The sequence below is a fragment of the Camelina sativa genome, chromosome 17 (assembly GCF_030686135.1).
Source record: "Camelina sativa cultivar CO46 ecotype springtype chromosome 17, ASM3068613v1".
Classification (NCBI taxonomy): Eukaryota; Viridiplantae; Streptophyta; class Magnoliopsida; order Brassicales; family Brassicaceae; genus Camelina; species Camelina sativa.
Window position 1 is genome coordinate 28168385 of NC_141896.1, and position 20530 is coordinate 28188914.

A 20530-nucleotide genomic window follows, 5' to 3' on the forward strand; every position below is an offset into this window, starting at 1 on the left:
GGGAAAAACGTAATTAAAAAACTGCAGGGTAGAAGGGTCGAACCAAAGACATGTATCTTAATTGCAAGACAAATTGACAGCTGACCTACATAATCTTTTACAGATGTAGTCCTAAAAAACTTCCTATATTGTGTGGCCTAAAGCAAATGCTTTTGGCTGCTTTATGGGTGGGCCGGGCCTGGTGGCGGCCTTCCCTGGATTGGCAGATGGCGGATTGACCGCATCCTGGTCATCATCAAGAGTCTCAATTTCGACAAACTCTCCCCTGATCTAGTCAACTTCAGGTTTGGTCCTGACCTTGGTCACGGGATTTGGATTCTTAGTCTGAAGCTGACTGGCATCAATGACGGAGGGTCCAGTAGTCCTTGACGATTGCCCCAACGTGCTTGCAAAACTTGGAAAGTTGGTCCTAGCCTTGCTCATGGCATCCTCAACTTGTATACGAGTTATAAATGCCCACCTGCGATTGGATCATGCAAATAATTCATCTTTAACTCGACATTATCCAGATGCCAATCTCGTCACTGATAGGGGTAGAGCTGCAAAAAAGAAAGGTTAAATCAGGTCAGAAAATACATGTCTGACCTGAAGCAAACAAAGAAATGGATTTCTACCGGGTGAATCATTCCACACTCTCCGCTTCCCACTCACTGGATATTCAAATGAATAGTGATCAACGTGGACATGGAAATAATGTGCAGCCCATTCTTTAAAATTGCTGACTCTCTGGCCAGACAGGAAGTTGTGAACCGGTTTCATGTTAACCAACCAGGTCCCATTAACCTTGGACGATTTGAAATTCGTCAACTGTTCAAAGCATTGGACCCCGACTTGAACTTCAACCTCAACAGAAATAGTGAGAGCCGCAACAAAATTACAGGTGCTGCCAAGTGTAAGTTGGCAGATTGCCACCTGACGTCTATGAGCATATAATGTTAGTAGACGTGTAAGCAGGAACCAGAGGCGACATCGCTTAAGATAGTAACAGAAAGGCAAATGTACCCTCTCGGCGGATTCCAAGGGCGTTGATCGTCCCGAGGAATTACGATAGAAACACCATAACTACCTAGACCACAAGAATTCAGCATTGAGTTGACCGATGTGGCATTGCTTAAAGTCTTATCGCCACAATTCCCACCTCGATGGTCACACAATGGGGAAATATCCTCTATCATTACCCCCGGAAGCGCGAATTGAGACTCTTCATCGCGCGGATCACCGGAAGAGGGTGTATGCCGAGGTAACGTTGGGACAACGGACGGGGTTAATTATGGAAACTCGGAAGAAGCCACAACATTCTCATCACCATCACGATTCAGCTCGTCCGAACTATGGATCTGAGGAAATTGAGCATCGCTGTCCGACCTGGAGGATCTGGCGACCTGACCTGTGTTGCCCAATCTAGGAACTTTGCATCTTGAATTTCGGCCTAATTAACCGCTTTCAGTACCAAAGGAGGAAGCATGAGTTGATGAACTGGCCATTACAAATCGCCGGAGAGTGTGGACGAATAGGTCGAAAACAACTCGCCCGGAAAAACCAAGAAAAAAGGCGATAAAATAAATTAACAGAGAGGAGAGAGAACAGAGCAAATACCTTTTTTGTTCGGCGGAAAGTGAAAAATCAAGATGGAAGTCGAGTATTTATAAAGGCAGAATGGGTGGCAACCCTAGGGAAAATAATCATAACCTACTCGATGTTTAAGCTTCCGATCTGGTTGAAGCGACGTGCGAGACATGTGTCGGTTTTATATTAGGCATCGTAACGGTGCGAAGATCCAATTAAATAAATATGGTTTTCTTAGAGTTTAGGTCAAATATTATCCTTCCTATAGTTTGAACATTCGAATATACCGAACTGGGGGGGGACTAATTGTTGGTGCGGAATATGGCACTCCCGACATACCAACCTGAACCAAAGGCCAACCGACAATTTAAACCGGAGGTTCAAGACGGGCCTGTGAATGGAGGCCCGATGAGGTTGACAAGCCCAACAAGGTCGAGCGGCCGACTTCCGAGATCGCCTCTTCGAGACCGACTTAACATCAGAAGAAGAAACTTTCCTAATTTCAGTCTAAAGTATTAGGAAAGTAGACTTATTTTGTAATCTAAGCTATGGTATAAATAGAGGGGTACCCCCTCTATTTATTGGTGCGGAATATGGCACTCCCGACATACCAACCTGAACCAAAGGCCAACCGACAATTTAAACCGGAGGTTCAAGACGGGCCTGTGAATGGAGGCCCGATGAGGTTGACAAGCCCAACAAGGTCGAGCGGCCGACTTCCGAGATCGCCTCTTCGAGACCGACTTAACATCAGAAGAAGAAACTTTCCTAATTTCAGTCTAAAGTATTAGGAAAGTAGACTTATCTTGTCAAGTGCTTTGGTTAAGATATCAGCCTTTTGTTCAGCTCCAGGAACGTGCAATACTTCGACCTGACCGTTGTCGACACACTCACGAATGAAATGGTACCGTCGGTGAATGTGCTTGCTGCGACCATGGAAAACTGGGTTCCTCGTGAGTGCTATAGCCGACTTATTATCAACCCGTATCATCACTTTCTCACAAACTTTTCCAACAATTTCAGCAAAGAGTTCCTGAAGCCAAATGGCTTGTTTAGCAGCCTCTATCGCTGCCATAAACTCAGCCTCACATGAAGATAAAGCTACTACTTTTTGTTTACGAGAACACCATGTAATTGGACATCCATTGAAGTAAAAAACATGACCAGCTGTGCTTCTTCAGTCGTCAATATCCACACTATGACTACTGTCGCTATAGCCTATCAAACCCGATTGTTCCTCTTGCCTAAAACAGAGCCCATGATCAAGTGTTCCTCGAAGATACCGCAGAACATGCTTCAGAGCAGCACCATGCGACTCTCTAGGCTCTTGAAGATACTGGCTCAAAACACCAACAGAGTATGAAAGATCGGGCCTGGTATGAAGTAGGTACCTTAAACAGCCAATTTGTTTCCGATAGAGCCTTTCATCAATATACAGTGGGTCTTGTGACTTAGAGAGCTCTAGACCAGGTTCCATTGGAACGAGAACAGAGTTACAATCACACATCCCTGCTTCCTCCAAAATCTTCTTTGCATACTTTTCTTGTCTTAACTCTATCCCATCTTTTCCTTGATGAACTTCAATGCCGAGATAATATGTGAGTTTGCCCAAGTCGCTCATTTCAAATTTTCCAGCCATCTCTCTCTTAAACTCAAGTATTAACTCAAGACTAGAACCAGTGACAAGCAAGTCATCTACATAGACTGCTACAATGAGAAGACTTTCTTTACCTTGCTTTCTGTAAAGAGATGGTTCTTTAGTGCATCTTACAAAGTTCAAATCACCAAGAATGCGGTTTAACTTCAAGTTCTATGCTCGAGGGGCTTGCTTAAGTCCGTAGAGTACCTTATGTAACTTGTAGACCTTCTCTTCATTGTCCTTAACAACAAAACCTTCTGGCTGAGCAACATACACATCTTCGATCAAATCTCCATGAAGAAATGCAGTCTTCACGTCTAAATGGTGTATCTCCCAAGCACTTGAAGCAGCCAAAGCAATAATGAAGCGTATTGTTTCAATTCGAGCAACTGGTGCAAAAGCCTCGTCAAAGTCTATTCCATGTCTCTGCACATATCATTTGGCAACAAGCCTCGCCTTGTGTTTATTTATGCTGTTATCTGCATTTCGTTTCAGTTTAAACACCCATTTCAAACCGATTGGCTTCACTCCGAAAGGTAAATCAACTAAGCTCCAAGTGTTGTTCTTTGTTATCGACCTGATCTCTTCCTCGCAAGCATCTCTCCAAACCTTGAACTCGCTTGCTTCTCTGAAATTTCTTGGTTCTTCATTAGCTGCCAATAGCAGATTCTCTCCTTCTATATCAGCCAATAAGACATAGTCACTCAGGTAGCTAGGTCGTTTGACTTGTCTTCCGGACTGTCTTAAAACGAGTTCTTGAGGCTGTGATTGCGGCTGTGTGATAGAGCTCTGCTGCACAGATTGAGGCTGTTCCTCTGCAGGTTCAGTTTCAGACTCATCCGTAACTTCTTCTTCCTCAGAGATATCATTATTTCCTTCATCACCTTTGTTTTCCTCTGTTTCTTCCGTAACAACCACTTCTTTAACTCCATTGTTACCAAACTTCCCAAAGCTAATTGAAAAGGTTCCTGATTCTTCAGAATTTTCCACATGATCACTCCATCTCCAGCTCTTATCTTCATCAAAAACAACGTCTCTACTAACAGTGACCTTTCGGTTGGTCGGATCAAGTAAACGATACGCCTTTGAGCCAGGTTCTGTCCCAAGGTACACAAGCTTTCTCGACCTATCGTCAAGCTTTTTCAGATGCGGAGTTTTGACTTTAGCATAGGCTACACAACCGAACACCCTCAAATGTCCCACATTCGGCTTCTTTTTCTTGAAACATTCATATGGTGTCTGAAAATCCAAGCTTCTCGTTCCTACGCGATTGATGACATAGGTTGCATGCCTCACTGCTTCTCCCCACAGGTAATTTGGCATGTTCATATGCTTCAAGAGACTTCTAGTCATCTCCAACAGTGTCCTATTACGTCGCTCAACAACACCGTTTTGCTGCGGTGTATATGGTGCCGTAAAATGCCTATTGATGCCTTCTTGTTTGCAGAAAGTGAGAAATTCGTGAGAAATGAATTCTCCCCCCCTGTCGGTTTTAAACGTCTTGATCAATAGGTTAGACTCCTGTTCTACCAAAGCTTTAAACGCCTTAAACTTCTCGAATGCTTCACTTTTCTCCTTTAAGAGAATGGTCCACATATACCTTGAGTAATCATCGATTAAAACAAAGATATACTTCTTGTGTGCAGGCGTAGATGGTGAGATTGGACCACATAGATCCCCGTGAATTAGTTCTAGTGCTTGTGATGCTCGATAGGATGTTGCTTTTGGAAAGGTTTGCCTTGTTTGTTTACCAAGCAAGCAAGACGCGCAAGTCTCCTTCTCCTTTGGTACACTCGATATCCCAGTCACTAACTGTTTTACCACCATAGTTTTGATAGTTTCGAGACTCACATGTCCCAAGCGAGAGTGCCACAGATTAGAATCACTTGAAGCCAAAAGCTGCAGACACCGTGTACTATCAACTTCCAATTTGACTTTGTACAACCTGTTTCTCAAACGATTGGCTCTTACTATCAGATTTCCTTCATGATCGTGCAAGGTGAGATGACCATCTTTCATCCTAATATCGCAGCCTGCTTCAGTAGCTTGACCCAAGCTAATAATATTGCTCCTGAGATTTGGTATATAGTAGACATATGTTAACAGCTTACGTCCTCCTCCTTTGGTAATAAACAGAATCGAACCCTTCCCTTTGATAGCAATGGTTGTATCATCACCAAATCGAACTCTTCCTGTCACCATTGGATTGATGTTGCAGAACAAAGCATAGTTTCCTGTCATATGGTTACACCATTGTCTAAATACCAAGTCTCATTTGAGCAGTCTTCAAGCTCTTTTGGTTGTATCTTCTTCTCATTAAGATACACTACTGCATGCATCATTAGAGATTCAGCCTCATGAGTGTTATCTTCTTCCTTCTCCAAAGTCTCTTGTGCTTTGATTAATTTCAGTAAACGATCAGGACAGGTCGATGCATAATGTCCGATCTTGTCACACCTGTAGCAAGTGATTTTTGATTTGTCCCTTTGTTGAAAACCCGAACGTCCTCTGCCTCTGCCTCTTCCACGGTATGAGCCTCTACCACCACCTCTGCCACGATCATAACCGAAATCATAGGACTGAGATTTTGAGTTGGCATACATAAGCTTGTTTTGGTCATCTTGTGTCTCTTCTTCATCATGAATTCGTTCCTCATAGGTCTTTAATCTGCCAACAATATCTTCAAAAGTTGTTGTTTTTAGATCAAGGACCTGCTCAAGTGCTGCGATGATATGAATAAACTTCTTTCGCGGCAAGCTTTTCAGAAACTTCTTCACAACCTTCGTTTCTTCAATGTTTTCTCCTAGCGAAGCTGCTTTTGTGGAGATCTCTGAAAGCTTACCAACAAAATTGTCAACAGTATCGGTTTCCTTCATCTTCAGCCTGTCAAATTCAGCCATGAGAGTCTGCAACTTCGCTTCTTTAACACGATCAGCACCTAGATTCCTTGCTTTGATGGAATCCCATACACCTTTAGCGGTAGCTTGCTCACCAACTTGTAAGATCATCGACTCAGGGATGGATTGGAAGAGTAGAGCTCTGGCAAGGTCGTTCTTTTCTGGTTCCGTAGTTCCAGGATCAATTGCTTCCCATACTTTGTGAACATGCAACGCAACATCCATCCTCATTGCCCATACCGTATAATTGATTGGTGTTAGCATAGGACACTGGATGGATGATGGTGTGTTCTCCTTCACCTTCATGCTTGCAGCGGTTATCTCACTCATGATTCAAATATATTAAACCTAGATGCTCTGATACCAAATCTAGTTTTAGCAAGAAAGATTTTAAGAACAAGATTGCCTTATAAGAATAACTCTCTTATTCACTTAAAGAAAATAACTCAAAACTTTAAGTTCTCTCACAATCTCTCAATATCAATCTCTAAAACTCATAAGGCTTACCACACCCTGGTAGCTCTATATATATAAAATCTCAAAGAAACTTTTCCAAAACCAATTAGGAAATATAACTTATTTAGATAACTCCTATACTCAAATATGTATATTTGAATATCTCTCAAATATACTTAGCTTGGACTTTAAGCTACTTCTTATTCTTCAACCTTATCCCAACAATCGTTGTGGAGGAACAGGTTACCATGTCACGTCTTGTCCTAGGATTCGCCAGTTATCTCATCATGATTACCCTGTAGTCATACGTCCATCTAAACGCCACGCTCAAACTGCTAGGATCAATGCATTGGATGCACCACCAACATTTAGTGGAAACAAGGACTCTATCTCGGGTAAAGTAGGTTTGCTTTTAGAATAAGAAGAAAACCAACAAAGATGAGGAATATGACTTATCAGCCGATTCCAAAATGAGTTGGCTATTCTTCTTTAGTTTTATATTTACGTTAAATCGTTTATCATACAGTAGGTGTTTGTGGACGGATAAAGATTATCGATGGCCCTGTCCGTTTCCGGGCGACTACAAAAAAACACTTTTATCTCTGGTGTTGCTAAAGTTAAAAAAAACCAGAGACAAAAATGTAAGACGTTGATTCCATATCGACACATAACTCATAAAATATATTCTAGATGAATAGATGAGCGATGCTGATGTTTCGTTACACTAACTTAGAATTTGTGATCTAAGAATGGCAAAAAGCGGTACACGTTGATCATAAAGGGATCTCAACAGAAATGAAATAATCTGGTTCTTACAAAATTACATAGAGAAGAAGATCAGAAAACTTTTAACATTCAAGAAGCAGACAGATCCTATACTTTCACAACAGAATTAAACCGCAACATTGGGCGCCGCTGGATACCCTTCATACCCTGTGATCCCTGTGATTCTAATCCTTGTATTTGGCTGCAAAATCAAGTCAGAAAATGACAATGTAAATGTCGTTCTCTGAAGCTTTTTCGGATTGTAACACTACATAGTTCGATTTTCAAAGAAGATGACTTTCAGCAAAATAGTAAGCAGATTTATTAACAATGTACCTGCCGGTGACCAATATTTCTTCGGTACTTCTTCTTAGGCTTGTACTTGAAGACAACCACCTTATCATCCAGACCCTGCAACAACAAAAGACATTCCAGTTATTCCAGTTTAGAGGCAACAATACCCCACCAATTAGAAATTGAAGGAAGCATTTCTATTGATTTACCTGATTTTCCACTACGGCATGTACAGTGGCATTGGTCACAACTGGTTTGCCGATGTAAGTGTGTGTCTTTGTGCCAACAAGCAACACTTTATTAAGAACAATCTGCAGAAAAGAAACCAAAAGAGCAAGATAGAAACATAGACAAAAGAAAAGATAGAACTTCTACACAAGCCACACAGTTTACTCAATCTTCCATGGTTGCACCATCATTTCACAGACATATCAGTTCATTTCATTTCATTTCATTTCACAGAAATTTGACAAGGAAAAACCCATTGACTAAAAGGAATGTGCATATTACCTGATCATCGACATTTGCATCTTTCAGCCTCTGAGTGTAAAGATATCTCCCTGGAAACACTATGTATTGGCGTCCACCAACCTATCCAACCAAAGAGAACAACACTAAATTCAGTAAGATATAGCAAATGAGAGAAGCAAAATTCATAATAACAAATAGGTAAACTCTAAATCTTGAGAGTGATATCCCACAAGAACACAGTCTCTCATCATAATCAAACTCTAAATTAACCTAAATGAACTCATAAAAAACAACCAAAACTACTTGCATTATTCAGTCTCTCACTAAGGAGGATTCATTCATTCATTAGGCCACAAAACACAGTCTCTAAATATCAAATCTCTAAAACAGATTCAAAGCAAACTCATCAAAATCAACCAAAACTAGTTGGCAAAATTCCAAAATCTAAAACCGAAATTGAGAATTTGAACTTCCGTTTGATTTATAGAAGCTAACCATAACAACGGCGAAAATCTCTTCTCGTTTAGGTTTATCCTCAGTAACCTCCGAAACATCGGAAACGACCACAGCTTCGATATCGGTAGTCTCAGGTTCTGCTTCGACGACTGATTCAGCGAATTTAAGAGCGACGGGGGATGCGGTTCGAGACGTCGACGCAGTGGAAGGAGCGAGAAAGCCAGACACAGGTTTTGCCAAATTTAGCGAGGGTTTAGAGAGAGAACACATGATAGTGCTCGAACGGCGTGAGTTGTTGACATTGCAATGAGAAGCGAAAGCTGAGCATAGAGAGAGCGTGGCTGAAGAAGACGCCATTGTTTTGGCAGAGCTCTTAGCTCAGAACTTTGAAGCTCGACGGAGAATAAATCCGCAGTGTTATCCTATCCACTTAACTTTGAACCAACCTATCAACCTATACCCCTGTTGTCCCAAAATTGGTTCACTTTTCTAGGCTTGCAATTTCGGTTTAGGTTGCTTCAGATTTTGGGTTATCCGGTTTTGTTCGCTTTTCTTTACCAAAATTTACCTACGCCCTGATTGGTACAAGACTTTTAAGACTTTTAAAAATATTAAAGCTTTGAAAACCATTTATTTGTCAATCAAACTTTTTTGACTTTAATTTCCTAGTCACTTATTTTTTTTTCTTCCTTGTTTTCTCAAAATTTTAAAAGCATCAAAACAGACTTTAAAATTAAAAAAATATAAAACTTTATTTTTTTCTCCCCCGTTATACTTAAAAGCTCTCCAAAAGTTTATATATAAATTTTACATAAATTATTTTTACACATTAATTATTCTTACTTTTTTTTCCTTCTTTTAAAATCCATTTTAATAATAATTATTTTTATTTTCATTATCATCATTTCAATATATTTTAATAATAAAAGTAACAGCTTCAGCTTTAAAAGTATTTGTTACCAATCAAATTTTAACAGTTAAAGTTTCTACAGCTAAAACATCTACACCCAAATTCTCTACAGCTAAAATTTTAAAGTTAAAGTCTTTACAGCCATAATTAACCGCCGTTACCAATCGGGGCCTTAATTATACTAACTTTGAATCTTGGTTAACCCGGTTCTTCAGTTCGGTTTCACAAAATTTGGATTTATAATAAAATTCGGTTTTGAGTTGATGTAATCCGGATTTAATTCGGTTCTGTTTCTTTTCTTTGGAATTGAAGAAAGTTTACATGAAGCAAAATTATCCATTACTTGGAAAAAATTTAGGCAGTTGCTCATCTACAAGAATAACAAGGAGGAAAGCAGCAATAAAGAAACCAGAAACTTTTTTTCTGTATAGTCTTTAGTTTCAAAATATATGTGAAAGAAATAAGAAAAAACTGAAATTGAGGATCGGTGATGGGGTTAGTCATCAGATTTTTGACCATCGACTCCAAAAGCATCAGCTATGTTGAAGTTCAAGTTTTTCATCATGGTTCTGCTTCTCCCAACTCCATCTCCTTTCCTCATCATTGCCGTAAACTCCGAGAAATCGATCTTCCCGTCCTACCAAATTCAAAAGCACGGTTATAGTACAGTGTTACATCAAAGGAGGAGGAAAACAAATAGAAGAAGAAGAGAGGTTATACATTGTCGAGATCAATTTCCTTGATCATGTCATCCAGAGGTGTATCACATAGACCAAACTCTGTACAAGCTGACTGAAGCTCATCAATCGTGATATAACCGCTTCCGTCTTTGTCAAAGTATGAAAATGCAGCCACCAGATTCTCCTCTCTCTCCATCTTGTTCATGTGTAACGTTGCTGCTAGGAATTCTCCGTAGTCTATTGTACCGCTGTTGTCGATATCAGCCTGTGACAACAACACACACAGAGGATGTTTAAACTAAAAAACCAAATTTTTTAAAAAGAGAAAGAGAGTCTAGTTGGTTTTGGTGTTATTTATGATACCGCGTCCATAAGAGACTTGATTTCTGATTCCATCAGTTCAGATCCGACTCTTTTCAAACCCGCTTTAAGCTCTTCAAATGTAATCGTTCCACTGTTGTCTGTGTCTATCATCTTGAATAATTCCTTCAGACCTCCGATCTCTTCCTCTGAAAGTCTCTCAGCAATTACCTGTTGGGAAAAAAATCACTTGTGTTCAGAGAAATCAGCAAATGGATTGGACATAACGAAAAGGCATATGTGTAGTACTCAAATGTATACCCGTAAGGCCATTTTCTTAATCTTATTCATTTGAGAGAACTGCTTTAGTCGCGATAAGACTGCTGGATCAAGAGGCTTGTCTGGTGCTGCTTGTTCATCGACAATCCATGGGTGACCTATAACATTCAGAGAAAACTCACTACTCACTACTTACCACAAAACAATTAAGAGCAGTTGATTCCAAACAACAACCAAAAATAAACATACACAAGGCTTCATGGGCAGAAATGCGTTTCTTGGGGCTCCTTTCAAGCATTTTGTAGATCAAATCTTTAGCGGCTTCTGAGATACTAGGCCACGGGTCAGATTTGAAATCTAACTTCCCTTGCAATATCTGTCTGAAGATTCCAGACTCGGTTTCTGCAAGCCCCAAAAGAAAAGAATGCATCATTAAATGTTCAGAAAAAAAAATCAAAACTTGCAAGAAGAAAAGGCTGTACATTCTAGTAGACTAACCTGCCCAGAAGGGAGGAACACCACTGAGTAAGATGTAGAGGATAACACCGGCACTCCACACATCTATTTCAGGTCCATAACATTTCTTTAGGACCTCTGGCGCAACATAGTACGGGCTTCCAACTACGTCATATAAATATTGTCCTGAAGAGTAAACAAAAACCAATTAGACAATGAATCGGCTTTGGCCATACCAATTAACGCATGAAGTTTCAGAGACATAATGAAGAACATCTTTACAAAGCAAAGTTCCCTCTAACCAAGAAACAATCCTCAAGCAGCAAAATGTAAATTCAACCAAAAATCTTATCATGATTTTCAATTCATATAAAACACAAGAAACCTGCTTCTATCAGGAAACCCAACAAACGAAAGATTTGATCAAATGCAAGATAATTTTCCAATCCACACATTCAGAGACTCCTCAATGAAGAATAAAACTATACCAAGCAAGTTCCCTAACTCTACATCTTATAGACATTGTCCTGAAGACTAAACAAAAAAAAATTAGGCAATGAAGCAGCAGCATTGGCCATACACATCGGGTTTCCAAAGAATCACGCCAGACAAAAATGCAGATTGATTTCAATGAACACATAAAAGTTCCAGAGAGTCAATGAAGAACATCTATACAAAAAGCAAAGGTACCCTAAACAAAGAAACAACGGGGTCAAGCAGCAAACTAAAACAAATCATCATCAAATAAACACATACGAAAACCAGTTTCTATCAAGAAACGAAACAAAACATGAAAGAGAAAAATCGAACCTGGCTTGTAGAAGACAGACAACCCAAAATCTGTAGCCTTAAGCTTAGCATCTTCTTTAGGGCTATCGAACAAGAAATTCTCAGGTTTGAGATCTCTATGCATAACACCAAGAGAATGACAAGCCTCAACAACACCAAGAATCGTCTTAATAAGCTTGACGGCCTCACGCTCACTAAAATGGCCTTTAGAAACAATCCGATCAAAAAGCTCACCGCCTTCACAAACCTCCATAACGATATGAACAAAAACGGAATCCTCATAAGTGCCCTTGATCCGAACAACATTGGGGTGCTCGGAGAGATGATGCATGATCTGAATCTCGCGCCACACATCCTCGTAATCCTCGCGGCATACGAGCTTCCGTTTGGGAATCGATTTGCAGGCGTAATTAGCGGAGGTTGATTTCTCCGTGCAGAGGTAGGTTGTTCCGAATTGGCCTTGGCCTAGCTTTTTGCCGAGGAGGTAGTGGTCTCTCAATCGAGGTGTTTGATATGGAAGAACAGTGTTTGAAGGACGTCTAGGGTTTGGTTTCGACTCCATCACTTTTTCTTTTCCTTTTTTTTGTTTTTTTTTTCGATCTCGATTTCAAGATTTGTTGTGAGGAGGAAGAAGAAGAAGAAGAAGAAGATGATAACGGACTTTTTCTTTGTTTCCTAAGAAGCAAATCGCTCCCTCTTCTCCATTTTTTGACTCTCTCTTTATATCATTTTAATCATATTTTGTTTTTCTTAATTTTTTTATATGACATTTAGTTACATTGTTATAAACTTATAATTACAGATTTCATCAAAGCAAGCTCATTTTTTTTAATATTTCTAATTCATTTTTTTGGATTAAATTTATGTTAAATTCTAAGTTTAGAAACATTAAACCAATTGTATTTATAAAGCTGTATAATCATTATTGTCTATAGACATTTTTTTAATGTGGAATGTAGGATAAGTAGATATATTGGAAGACACATGTGTTCATTGTTTTGCTCATGTAAATACATGCTCTGTTTTTTCATATTAAGTGTTTATCTAGACTTAAAATTTTGTTTCAAAATAAGTGTGTTTTGTATTTTCAATGTAGATGATTGGTAAATTTTTCAATTTTATCCTTATTAATTTATATATATTGACCAATACAAAAAATTGTAAGATGAAATAATTAAGAATAAAATTTAAAAAATTTAATAATTTTTTAATATGGATGAGAAAATCTTAAACAATTATATTGAAATAGAGAGAATATGAGTTAAATAAGTTAAATATATATTTTTTTTTGCAAAACTAGCGGTCCCGTCAAATTGTAAATAAAATAGTTTTTGTTTTTTTTGGAATGTGTTTTATATACTTTTCTTTTTTTGCTATTTGATTAAAAAACATGATAAATTAATATTTTCTTATTTGATTATAGATTATATTTTCATAATTTAGCTGTTTAGTGCATCTAAATTTGCTTTATAATTAAAATGATTTTTTGTATAAAACTTGTTCTATTCTATTCCCTCCGTTTGAAAATATAGAAGATTTTAACTAAAAGCACGCGTATTAAGATGTCTCTACTAATAAAAAATTTAATTAATATTAAACAAGACTTCATAATATAAATATTTATAAAATATTAAACTAATTTAAAAGTTGTATAAAAAACTTGAAAACTCTTATATTATGAAAAAAATATATTTTTAAAATATTTTATATTATGAAACGGATGAAGTATGATTTTATATCTAATTCAATTTATGGCGATCCAACGTAGAGGAATAGTGTTAAAAAATAAACTAGATAACAACCCGCACCATGTGCGGGATAAATCTATGCAGATAAAATTAGTGTTATGAGTAAAATTATTTTCGAGGATCCAAAATTTGTTTGTGTAAAAACAAAATATATAACCCATGAGAATATGTTTAGATCAAACTACTATGTATGAACTTAATATATAATCCACTCTTTCTTCAATCTATGCAAGAATTTTTATTTTGTTTATTTTATTTTGTGTAAAAATATGTTTCACCTGTGGAATATTATATCAATGGTATTAAATAAGTCAATTGCCCATAGTAATGATTATTGTGATAATTTTATTTTGGAAAATTTAAATATGTGAATAGTTTTCAGTTTTTTTAATAGGTGAATACATTTGGGTTTTAAAATGTTTTAGATCTAATAACGTTATAATAATTATATATGTTATAAAAATGATTAAAAATATTTTAAAATTGAAATGTTTGATTTTTTTAATTAATTGAAAAGGAATATTTCTTAATCATTCAATAACAATTATGTGTAAATATCCATAAAAATGAGGGCAATAAATTCATTGGTGTTTCGAGCTCTCTAACAACGACACATCAGCATTTTTTTGAGAATGCTTCTCTATTAATATATAGGGGATAGAACGACCAAAAGAGGGTAATATTATTAACATAATATTCTTAGAATCAAAACATGAAAATAAAAGAAATTAAACTAGTAGCCATTTAGATTGGCATAATCTCGTTTGACAAATGTTATTATTTTGATTGATTGGTGTAGGTAGATGTGGGTCGTACTTACAAAGACGAAGACTGACTAGTGGATAATGGACAACACGTTTACATGACTTGGACCCACTTTATCTGCACGTCTCTCATTCTAATTTTGCAATTCATTATGGGGAGACTTGTGTGATTCTTTTGTACCCACTTGTATTATTTTGTCTCTATCTAATTTTATTATCTCCAACGCCAACTAGTATAACGACTATACCATGCATACATTTAAGAAGAAACAATAGCATTATAAAAATTTAGGAACACGTTTTCATATCGTGAGAGGATTATACTACTAGGAAGGTTCCATTTTGATACTATGCTATTGCTACGTATTGAGAGGATTATATACGTTGTCTCCGTCTACTTTTCATCTTTGAAATCAAGTCCCATGTATTCGTTATTCTTTGTTTTGTCGCATAAAACTTAGAGGGGTATTGGTTTAGGATTTAGAGATAATTTTAATGACTTTCTGTTTTTTTAAATCTTGCTGACTTTTAAAATCATAGCAAATTAGAAAGTAAAAAATGAAGGATTCTAAGAGATTGTTTAGGAAGTTTTTTTAAAATCTTGCTGATTTGTTTTTCCTAATCTTGTAAAATTTTTCAAACTTTCTCAAAAAATATTGCACAATATTCTCTTTATTCATCAACGCTTTTGTCAAAAAAGAGAAAAAAAAACAGAGAGAGAAGCTCGTAGGAAGACATGCTGAAAGGACTGACCCTTTTTTTTAATAATAAATATATAAATATAATATAATAAATAAACTACAACTAGTGGTCTCATATCCACTAGCCACCTAATCAAAATCACAACCAACAGCAGAATAACAATACCAATAAATATCCAATAATAACTAATATCATAACCAATAATTATAACATCAGCAATATCCAATAATCAAATAACAGGAAACATAGAACCAACAACCTAGCAAGGTTCTAATGACCCAACTCTAGCAACCTAGCAATGACAGACAAAATCAAACCGAGTCTCTAGAACATCCTCCTCTTCATTGCCTTGATTCCACGATCACACTTTGCCTTTACCTGCACCACAAACACATATTGCAATGCATGAGTATTTTATAAACACTCAGTAAGGCAATCCTCCCATCTACTGGGCTATACACACAAGCAATAGAGTCATCTCTAACCATCAAACAACAGTCAACAAACAACAAACGACAAACCAGGACTCTGCATCGACCGACACCAATATGCATCGACTGACACCACCTGGGGATGCATCGACCGACACAGAAGCTGCATCGACCGATGCAAGTGTAACTTGCATCGACCGACACCCAATCTGCATCGACCGACGCATGCTAGACATAACATGAAAACCCTAGAGTTTTACGCGCCGTCCTCTCACTTGCATCGACCGATGCAAGATATGCGTCGACCGACGCAATGTCGAGCATCGTGTTTTCCCAAAGCTTCTCGCCGGATCTTCGTTCCTACAACCACAAAACTCGATCCCAAGCCACAAGAAAGCTTCCTAACGTCCATAGCAACGAGCTAACAAGTCTAACATCACACAACAAGCAGATTAAAGAGTTCTCTAGCTTAGATAAGCCATGGTCCTGCACTTACCTTTGCCAAGACGAATCTGAACCTAAACACAAGAAGAAAACGCCTCTAGGAAGCTCCTACAACGTTCTAAGCCTCAGATCTCACCAAGAAATGCCACAAATCACCCAAAATCTCCAAAACTTCTCAAGCACTTTTTTTCTCTTTCGTTCTCTCTCGAAAAGGCCACACACCACGAATGAGACAAAAATCGTGTTAAGGGTTTTTCTTCACCCAAAACGCAGCGTTTAACTTAAGTCAAAACGCAGAGAATCACTCTTGCATCGACCGATGCACCACTTGCATCGACCGATGCACCACTTGCATCGACCGATGCACCACTTGCATCGACCGACGCAACTCCCAAATCGGGATTTTGGTTCACGGATGTTACACATGCCAAATCTCTTGACTCTTGTTTGTCAAATCTGTTTTTGTATGATAAACTTTTACAGAGAGAGATAGAACAGCTAAAATCTCTTCTCAAGTCCAGAAAATTACATCCTATGTCAGGAGAATCTCAAGTTACCCCTATTCAAAAGAATAACAAAAAGTCATGGACTCTATGATTCACAATCTCTCTATTTGATGAAAGAATTTTCATGACTTTTGTTATGAAGGAAATGATATAAAGTTCTAAACCAATAACATAAAATTTAAATTCATTAACAATCCAAGAGTTTTTTGTTTTAATTGAATAACATAAAACTTTTAATGACTTTATTTATAAAACTCTTAATCCAATAACACTAGATTTATCAAGATTTTAGATAACTTTTTATAAATCCACAACCAATAACACCAAATTTTTAAAGAGTTTTAAAAAGTCTTGATTGAATAACAACATATTTTACATTACTTTTAAAGTCATTAAAATTCTACTTAACTCTCAAACCAATAACCCCCCCCCCCCCCCTTAGACCATCTCCAATGGTTTTCCCTATTTTTACCTCTAAAATAGAGGAATTCTATAATAGAGGTGACTTTTACTCCAATGGATACCTCTATTTTTTCGTCTAAAAAGAATATTCCGTAGAGATTCCTTTTTTATTTTATTATTAATATTTTTTACTTATAAAAGTTACAAACTAACCCATTTATTTTAGTATTTGTGAAACTTTCATAAAATTATAATATTATTTCAATTTTTAACATTCATAATTATTATTTAAATATCACATTTATTAAAAGAAATACATTGCATCATATAAAATAATAAAAGTGTTAAAAATTTAAGGACCATTAAATATATAATTTATTTATTTTGATCATAAATATAAAAGTGTTAAAATTCAAGGACCATTTTATAAATAAAAAAGTTCAACTCTATTATAGAGGAAAAAATAGAGTTCCTCTATATATAGAGGAAAAAATAGAGATCTCTATTATAGAGGTAGAAATAGAGATGGATTGGAGTAGATTTTACTCTAAAATAGAGTTAAAAAGCAAATATACAGGTGGGTTGGAAATGCCCTTAGTGTTTTGTATATTTTGTTATTATAATTTGCTTGTTTGGTCAAGTACTCTAGTCTATTTCATATTCGAACAACCAGTGAGTTTTCTAACAATTCTACCACATTAAAAAAACATTTTTTATTAACTCTACCATATTTAATAACTGTTTTCTAGAACTACCATAAGCATAATTTTAAAAAACTAAAATAACCATCCTCTTCTTCATTCCTTTAATCTTTAAATGATTTTTTTTTTTAATTTTACTTTTTTGTCAAGTCTTCTCTATAGAAAGTAAAGTTTGTTTCAGAACACGAAATTATGAAGTATAACTCACTTTATTAGCTTAAGAAAACATTTTCAAAAACTAAAATTCTCAATCTCTCTTTCTCACAAAACCTACTAAGTTATGTCACACCTCAACATATAACCTTATATATAACTATGTTAATGCCAATCCTAATCTTAATAGGAATCACTCATATTTAGATATCTCCTAAATACACTTTGATCCTTATCTCTTCGTAAACACAATTTGGTTAGGACTAGGACTAACTCCCATCTCAAGCTTACTCCAACAATCTCCTCCTTAAGCTTGAAACTCATTTTTGCCAAATCTTGAACTCCCATAAGATCTCTCATTTCTCTGAACTTAGTTTTGTCTAACGCCTTGGTAAGTATGTCCGCTCTCTGCTCATTTCCCGCGACATGCTCAACCTCAATCTGACCACTCTCAACACGTTCTCTTATGAAGTGAAAGCGCCTATGTATGTGCTTGCTTCTTCCATGGAAAACAAGGTTCTTAGTAAGAGTTGTTCCCGACTGATTGTCAATCCAAATGGTAACTTTCTCCTCAGCAGCTCTAGTTATTTCGACCAACAAGTCCTACAGCCAAACTGCTTCTTTTGTAGCCTTGGTCCCAGCCATGAATTCTGCTTCACAAGAGGATAAAGTTACAACATCTTCATTTTTCGAGCACCATATGATTGGACTCCCACCAAGATAGAATATGTGCCCTGAAGTACGTTTTTCATCATCAGGATCTAGGTTATGGCTGCTATCACTATAGCCTATTAGTCTTGGTACCTTCATTCATCCATAAGACAGTCCTAGATTAATGGTTCCTCTTAAGTGTTAGCAAGCAATGTTTCATTGCTACTCTATGTGATTCTCTTGGACTCAGCATATATCGGCTTAATATCCCCCCACAATAAGAAAGATATGGTCTAGTGTATAGCAAATACCGTAGACACCCTACATTCTTTTTATACGTTGTTACATCAATCTCTTTTTCATCCTCATCTCTTGAAAACTTCAACTTTCTTTCCATTGGTATGAGAACCGAGTTGCAGTTTGACATCCCTGTTTCTTTTAAAATCTTGTGAGCATATCGAGCTTGACTTAGTGTTATTCCATCTTGATGTTGACATAATTCCATTCTGAGATAATAGGTCAATCTCCCAAGATCACTCATCTCAAATTTAGAAGCCATCTTGTAACGCCCCGACCGCCACATCTTAATGGGCCCCATGTCTAATCCCAGTCCATGGGCTCACCTTCCTTAATGGGTCTCACGTCCTCTCACTAGGCCTGTGAGCCCATCTCTATCCGACGGTCGGTTTGCTACATCTGGGAGATTATAAAGACTTGTTACCGTCCCTACAAATCACTACATGATCTTTCCCTATGTTTTGTCTTCACTCGCACAGTTCCGACAATCACTTTCCGAAAGGTCACCCATCCTGAGACTACTCCAGATCAAGCACGCTTAACTCTGGAGTTCTCTCAGGCCTCTTAACCGAAAAGATAAGTGCACTTTTGTAACGCCCGTGTCCCAAAAATTAGTATATAAATGATTGTGTTTATGACAGGAATTGGAGTGAAAAAAGCGGTTAATTTCACTTGGGTTATTAAGTTGGTCAATTAAACCAAAGAATAGTTTAATTAATTATTGGTTTAGTTATTATGTGTTAATTTAATTAAACCAGAAGCTTAAGTGTTGTGATGGCGATTTGATTTGTGTGGGTGGTCACGTATATTGATGGTGGTCTATTGCGGTTAGACTGTTTGGTTTGGGAAGTGTGTTATTAAACCAAGGTTAATTATATATGCAAGGGTGTTTTTTATTTACGGGGGACCAGTCACGTTAGGAAAAGAGAGGAGAAAACCCTAAATGAGGAGCAGTCACGCGGTAGGTGGTGGTGGCCTCCATCGTGAGCCATGAGAGGGTTTGGTGGTGATGGGAGAGAGAGGGAGATAAGTTTGGGTGAGAACGAAAGGGAGAGGCGAGCTGGGTTGTGGGGAGAGACATCCTAACCCGTTAATGAGGAAGGGATTGTCGTCGTTGATGCTGATATCGTGGCATTGATATATTGTTCTGTTGTCGGGGTTTAGCTATCGTTATTGTTATTGTGGTCGTTGCTGTGATGAATCACCACCATTGGTTAGTCTGCCACTGTGTGTTACCGGAGTAGGCAGCCATTGTCGCCGGAGAAGCCGTAGCCATTGTCGAGATCGTTAACGGTGTGAGGAAATAACCACGGTGAGTTGAATAAGCTGGTCGATTCATCACGAGGGTCCGCCGAGAAAGGTAAACGGCGAAATTTTATCGTGTCTGTTTTGGTTGTGTTGTTTGATTATTGAACCAAAGACCATAACCAGACTAGACCGAGAATCTTAAGTAGTGTAATTAAAGTACAGAACCAAACTTAATTGTGGTGAAGGTGCGTTGACTTGTATTGGCGTCACGTGAGTATGTGAGTTGTTGACGTACGTGTGGTGTGGTGTTAGTTTCTTTGGCTGGTTAGGATTAATGTTGAACCGAACCATAGTCACATGAATTAATTTGTGTGTTAGCGTATTATTACGGTTTGTGGTAGTTAATATTAATTTATTGATTTTTGTTTGATTTAATTATTAAGCTAAATATAAATAATTTAAGTGGAGGGATGACAAATCAATTTAAATGGAGCCTTTAGTTTGGGTTAATTTAATGGATTAAAT

The 20530-nt window shown here is 37.4% G+C and overlaps 3 protein-coding genes across 3 annotated transcripts; all 3 read right to left on the reverse strand.

Annotated features, from left to right (window-relative positions):
• Positions 1–5442: 5442 nt before the first annotated feature.
• On the reverse strand, positions 5443–6105 carry LOC147924406 (uncharacterized). Its single transcript, XM_087496757.1, has one exon. The coding sequence runs from the start codon at positions 6103–6105 to the stop codon at positions 5443–5445; it is 663 nt and encodes a 220-aa protein (XP_087352883.1).
• A 1203-nt stretch (positions 6106–7308) lies between these two features.
• Positions 7309–9059, reverse strand: LOC104757868 (large ribosomal subunit protein bL21c). The gene is made up of 5 exons (XM_010480654.3): positions 8584–9059; positions 8128–8208; positions 7827–7928; positions 7660–7734; positions 7309–7525 (listed from the first exon to the last, which is right to left on the reverse strand). The coding sequence occupies exons 1-5, from the start codon at positions 8899–8901 to the stop codon at positions 7451–7453; spliced, it is 651 nt and encodes a 216-aa protein (XP_010478956.1). The 5' UTR covers positions 8902–9059; the 3' UTR covers positions 7309–7450.
• Positions 9060–9770: 711 nt separating this feature from the next.
• LOC104757867 (calcium-dependent protein kinase 11) lies at positions 9771–12736 on the reverse strand. Its single transcript, XM_010480653.3, has 7 exons — positions 11980–12736; positions 11212–11355; positions 10963–11115; positions 10756–10871; positions 10498–10665; positions 10175–10399; positions 9771–10091 (listed from the first exon to the last, which is right to left on the reverse strand). Exons 1-7 carry the CDS (start codon positions 12518–12520, stop codon positions 9951–9953), a joined length of 1488 nt encoding a protein of 495 aa, XP_010478955.2. The 5' UTR covers positions 12521–12736; the 3' UTR covers positions 9771–9950.
• Between the last annotated feature and the right edge of the window lie 7794 nt (positions 12737–20530).